We start from the raw sequence: 6,011 nt of genomic DNA, 5'->3' as shown, positions 1-6,011 counted from the left end.
AGAGAGAGAGAGAGAGAGAGAGAGAGAGGCATTACATCACCTTTACTGCAGTCACAACCGGTAATGCAGTTCGTGTTATTGCCTAAGCTGACATAACCTCCTTTAAATAGATTACACGACCTGGTTTAGCTGGACCTGAGCTAACCTAATCACCCAATCCAATCCGTATAAAACCTAACCTAACCTAACCCTAACCTAGACTGCTTTTACGAACCTACTCAGACGTATACTGACCTAATCTATCCAGCCTACTCTAACCCGACCTATTTTGAGCTCAGTCTAATCCACACCGTCCTAACTGGCCTAATCTAAGCGTGGGAGGCTGTGAGATGGCTGCTGCAACACCCGAAGCGAATGAAGCCACAGTTATTGGCCTTTCTGCCTCACATGACCTGACTTGGATCCACCGTGACCCACTGGCTATCGCGTTCACCACATGGTCTGCGTATGTCCTCAGCCTAATCCATGGCAGACATTTCAAAGAGGAGCTGGTAGTATGGCTTCTCATATTTATGCATGTGTTCTTACCTTGTTGATTAATCCAACCTGACCTACTCTTCTCCTCAACAGACCTAACCTTAAGTACGTAAATCTGCTGCCAATACTCTTGCTACAACAGCTTTTACTGCCCGTAGCTTCCTACTCTTCTGCTCACTTCTCCTCCTACTGCTACTACTACTACCATTAATGCGGTATAAATGTAACTTCTATCAACATTAATACCATCACCATTACTATTACAACTACTAATGCAACCAACACCACCATCTCCACCTTTAACACCCACAAACACAAGATCAAGCCACCCAAACCAACTGTTCACAAGGGGTACTGCTAAAAAATTTCCCACACTGCACTCCACCACCACCACCACCACCACACCTCACAGTCCCCGCACATGTGTTTTACCAGCCCCACTCACGCAGGCGAGGCACAAGTTTTAAGAGCCAGAGGGTGTGGGGGTGTGAGGAAGGGGTGTGTGGGGGAGAGGTTCTTGCCAAGTGCTGGGGAGTTGGGGAGGCTGTCTCGTGGGGCTGGGGATGGGGAAGGACGGAGTTGGACAGATGTGGGGATGATCTGGATGGTGGGTGAGGGTGACGGGGAAGGGGATGCAGGGAGGGAGAATTATTGAGGACGAGACAAGGGTAGGTGACTGAATACTGAGAAACATAGGAAGAGGAAAAGAAAAGGGGGGAGGAAAAAGAAAGAGAGAGAGGTGTGGGAAAGATCTGGAAGGTGGGTGGGGGTGACAGGGAAGGGGATACATGGAGGGGGAATTATTGAGTAAGACAATGATGGATGACTGGAGGGAAAACACAGGGAGAGAAAAAAATTGAGGGGGAAAAAGGGAGAGGGAGAGATGTAGCTGGTAGGAAGAAGAGAGGGTGGGGGATGGAGAGACAAAGGGAGAGAAACACTGAGGGAGACATAGGGGATGGAAGGAGGAGGGAAAGGGAAGCAATGTAGTACTCAGACATATAAAAAAAAAATGGATAGATGGATGGATGGATGAAGGAGGAAGGAAAAGAATAAGTGAGGGAATGGCAGTATAAATGAATGACTAACTCACTACGGCAGCAGGGAAAGGAATGCAGAGAGGATAGAGTAAATTACGAGAAGGAAAAGAAATCTAGAAAGGAAAGGAAAACAGAGGAAGGAAGAGATCGCAAGGAGACACAATAATAAAATCTCCAGTCGTCAACGTGCCAAACCATAAATACCAACACATAAAATGAGAAACGTGGCAGGAGTTTAGATTTGGGGGAAAAAAAAAAAAGGAGGGAGGGCGGGAGAACGGGCACAAAACTTTCCTTTGCACACAGCGTACATACATAAGAACAGTGCAAAAACTAAATGAAAAATAGAAAACACGATATGAAAAAAATAAATTACCTAAAACATAACGAACGAGATTACTGCACCAAGGACGAGATGATAAGAATATACGGACGAGCGTGAACTGGAATGAAAAGAACACGGAAGAAAATGATAAAACCAGACAAACTGGGAAAATAACAATATTTTTAAAACGGGCAAAAAATGAAAACAAGTAAAAAGAAAAAAAAGACGAAAGCGAGAGAACAACCGAAAAAAGCGAATGGAAATTATAAAACTACAGCAAATTGGGAAAAAAAAAAAAAAAAAAAATTACAACACGTGCGCTTCCCTACTCACCATCAAGGACGTGCAGGACGACTGACGCATCCTCACCCGTGGAAGGCCTGCACGTGTACTTGCCGGAGTCTGACGCACGTGCCTTGTACTTAAGCAGCTGACTCACCGTGCTGCTGCCTCGCTGACTCACCACAACCTCACCACCCGTGCCCTCGTAGTCCACCACCTGCGAGTCAAGAGGGGGACACGGATGAGTAAAAGGTGGATAAGTGGTGAGTCAATGGTGAGTCAGTGCTTAGTAAATGATGAGTCAGTGCTGAGTTAATGATGCTACAGCTTAATAGTAATGAGTCACTGCTTCGTAAATGATGAGTGGGTGGTAAAAAAAAAAAATACATTGGAATATATTATGGGAAACACAGATAATGTGATCTCGTACTCATTTAAAACAACGCAGTCAGTCAGTGTGTGTGTGTGTGTGTGTGTGTGTGTGTGTGTTATATCCGAGTCTTGGGATAAACCAGACCACTAGGCTAGTTCCCCACCTTGGAGCCACGTTCTATCCTGTGGCGGGTCACGGGGCAATCATACGCATCTGAGGTCAACGGAAGACAGAATTTCGTAATCATTTTCCTCTGGCAAAATTTGTGAGGAATCCCTTTTCCGTCAAACATCCGGTGGAGAGCAACGCAAGAAGCTATGCAAGAGGACGTTCTGGAATTCTGGAGCGACTCATGAAGGAAAAAAAATCGAAAAAACAGGGGCTAAAAAAAAAAAAAAAAAAAAAAAAGGAAGTTTAAAAAAAGGGGGAGGAGTTGAGGAGTGTTTGGGCGGGAAAGAGTTGCTACGTACCCACCATTAAATTGGCTATCCGGATGTGTCTGCTGTTCTCGCTTACCTATTTCTGAGAACCCAATACTTCCGAGACTCTAAATGTAAATAATGTCACCTTTAACCCTCTCATGGTGAAGACAACTCGTGTTTTATTTAAGGTTACGCGGGACGATTTTATTCAACTGAGTCAAGAGCGTTTACATGAGACACACACACACACACACACACACACACACACACACACACACACACACAGGCTACTGGTTTGTAAGGAAGAAGTGCTCGGAAGTGTACTAAAGCTCCCTGCTACTTATACTAGGGAGAACTTGTAAGAGGAGATAAACAGAAGAGTTTGAGTGTACAATAGTGACTCATATCCTGAATAAGGAGATGGTAACTGGTGAGGCAGAGAGAGGGTATGTGAAAGGGAATTAAGTTAATTAGAGAGAGAGAGAGAGAGAGAGAGAGAGAGAGAGAGAGAGAGAGAGAGAGAGAGAGAATTTTCAGGTTGGTGTGGTGTTGTCCCCAAGAACGCGATTTTTTACACATACACCTGGACTACTGGTTTCCTTATTAACTGCGTCATTTAAAGCTTGGCAGGCGAGTTCATTCCTTTACTAACCTGGTCTTTACTTTCTCTTTTACTAACATTGTCTTTATTTTCTTCCTGCCACCACGGGATGCCTTTACTCAGCCCAGGAGAGACCCCAGGTAGTAAAGAGTTAAAGACGATCATCATTACCCTTTTTACGACCTTGATGTCTTTATTACTGAGTTCTTGCTACCGAGAGAGGACATTACTGTGAAGGAAGGACGTCTAGAATGAAGTCTACATTAACTAGTAAACGACGGCTGACAACTAAGGTACTAGACTTTATTAAACGCCAAGACTTTATTGAATATTATCCACGGGGTATCTCTGTCGTCCAAAGGTAAAAAATGTGAAAAATAGAGCCTGTGAATCAGAAGAAAGCCCTCTGTCTATTTAAACGGCTGTCGGTCTCCCTCTATCCTCAGTCTATTGTAAATCTCAATAAATTCCTCCACCTACTTCTCCAGATATCTATCTCATTTTTCTGCTCTATCTTCTTTTTATATTTCCTGTAAATCTCAACAAAATCCTCTATTTATTAACAGTTATCTATCTATTTCTCTATCTTCTTTTCTTTTACTTTATTTCTCATGTTAATCACAAAATCTTCTACATAAACAACAATCGATCTATCCTTATTTGTATATATCTTTTTTCTACTTTATTTTTCCTGTAACTCCAACAAACTCATCTATCTATTTAAACATCTATCTATCTATCTCTTTTTGTATCTACGTATCTTGTTTTACTTTATTCCTCTCAGTGTTCTTCTTTTCAGCAGTTATTCTCGCTTCATCTTTTCCTTCTGGTCTCCCTTTACTTTCCCTCTTTTCTGCTCACTTGAATCTTCCTCCAAATCTCCCTGTCTCCTTTATTAGCCTCTTTATTCCCACCCACTCTCTCCTTCGTAATATTTTTCTCTCTCTCTCTCTCTCTCACTCACTCACACACACACAATTATAATCTAAAAACAAAGTAACTGGAGAGAGAGAGAGAGAGAGAGAGAGGGGGGGGCACTATTCCCTCCTCAAAGCCTTATCTCTTTCTGGGATGGTTATCGCGGTGACGCAAGGGATGCTGAGGACGCTGAGTGGCTATTAAGGACACTGAGTAGGTATTTCTTGCACTGAGTGGACATTGTGAACACTGAGTCAGCATTGTGGACAGCGAGTGAGCACTGCGGACAGTGAGTGGGCATTGCGGACATTGAGTGAGCACTGCGGACACTGATTGCGCACTGCGGACAATGGGTGGGCATTGCTGACATTAAATGGGCACTGCGGACATTAAGTGGACGCTGTGGACATTGAGTGGACGTTGCGGACACTGAGGGTATTGGGTAGGTACTGAGGTCGTTGTTTGGGCACTGGCTAAGGAATGTGGGCACCGAGTGGCTAATGATACTACTGAGTTGGGGATAATGGGCATCAGGAGGGAAGTGACTGGGTAATGAGTGCAATGAGTGCACACTGCTTGGTGCGAGAGAGGGAGGAGAAAAGATGGAAGGGAGGAAGGGAGAGAAGGAGGGAATGAGGGAGCAAAACAGGTAGGCATGGAAGGAGGGAGGAAGAAAGGAAGAATGAGGGGGGGTGGGGGAGATCAGTAGGTGAGGAGAAAAGCAGGCACGGAAGGAAGACGGAATGGGGAGAGGCAAGCAGGTAGGCAGGAATATCGCAGGCAGGGATAGAAGCGGGAAAGCAGGCAAGCAGGCAGAGAATGAGGCACGAAAGCGGGGAGGACGGAAGGCAGGGAGGGCGGCAGGCAGGTAGGGAGACACGCTGGCAAGATGGCAGGGAGAATGCAGGCAGGTGGAGAAGGAAGGATGAAAAGAGTGAAGAAAGAAGGCACGTACTGAAGGAAGAATGAAAGAATAAGAGAGAGATGGAGGAAGCAAGAAAGGAGGATGGAAGGAAGGGAAGGGAAGAAATGAGAAGGAAAGGAAAGGAACGGAAAGGAAGGTAAGCAGGATGGAGGAATGGAAGGAAGGAAACAGGAGAGAGAGTGAAGATGAAAGAAAAATGAAAGGCAGAAAAATGAGGAAAAGAAAGAAACGAACACAGGCGCGAATGACAAAAACAATATTATTACACAAGACTACATATGCAAAGAGAGCAAGAATGAAATTAGAGAAGAGGAAAAGAGCAATAAAAGAGGCGGTAAAAGAGGAGGGAAGAGGACCTGAATTGGTACGGTTATGTGCCTTGTATACTGCCTCTCTCTCTCTTCCTTTAGTTGTTCACATGTCATTTTCTTCCCTTTCCTTTTTATTTTCGTTTATTATTAACACTTTTTTCTCTTCTGTAGTTCTCCTCCTTTTTCCGTATTATTATTATTACTATTACTATTATTATTACTATTAGTTATCATTATTATTATTACTAATCATGTTCATTCTTCATCCCTCTCCACCTCTTCTTTCTCTTCACTTTCTCAGTCTCGCTTCCTTTACTCCTCCCTTCTTACTGTCATC

The 6,011-nt window shown here is 44.0% G+C and overlaps 1 protein-coding gene across 1 annotated transcript in view; it reads right to left on the bottom strand.

Annotated features, from left to right (window-relative positions):
- Positions 1-274: 274 nt before the first annotated feature.
- Positions 275-6,011, bottom strand: part of LOC145417575 (uncharacterized) — a 15,115-nt gene continuing 9,378 nt past the window's right edge. Inside the window, exons 3-5 of the mRNA XM_080286281.1 lie at positions 2,176-2,341; positions 923-1,034; positions 275-458 (exon numbers count right to left, since the gene is read on the bottom strand). Coding sequence (XP_080142407.1) covers positions 275-458; positions 923-1,034; positions 2,176-2,341 — 462 coding nt within the window. The remainder of the gene's footprint in view (positions 459-922; positions 1,035-2,175; positions 2,342-6,011) is intronic.

The sequence above is a fragment of the Coenobita brevimanus genome, chromosome 110 (assembly GCF_032717465.1).
Source record: "Coenobita brevimanus isolate Jiangsu-jjx chromosome 110, ASM3271746v2, whole genome shotgun sequence".
NCBI classification, from domain to species: domain Eukaryota; kingdom Metazoa; phylum Arthropoda; class Malacostraca; order Decapoda; family Coenobitidae; genus Coenobita; species Coenobita brevimanus.
Note: the sequence above shows the minus strand (reverse complement) of the source record. Positions and strands in the feature narration are given on the sequence as shown.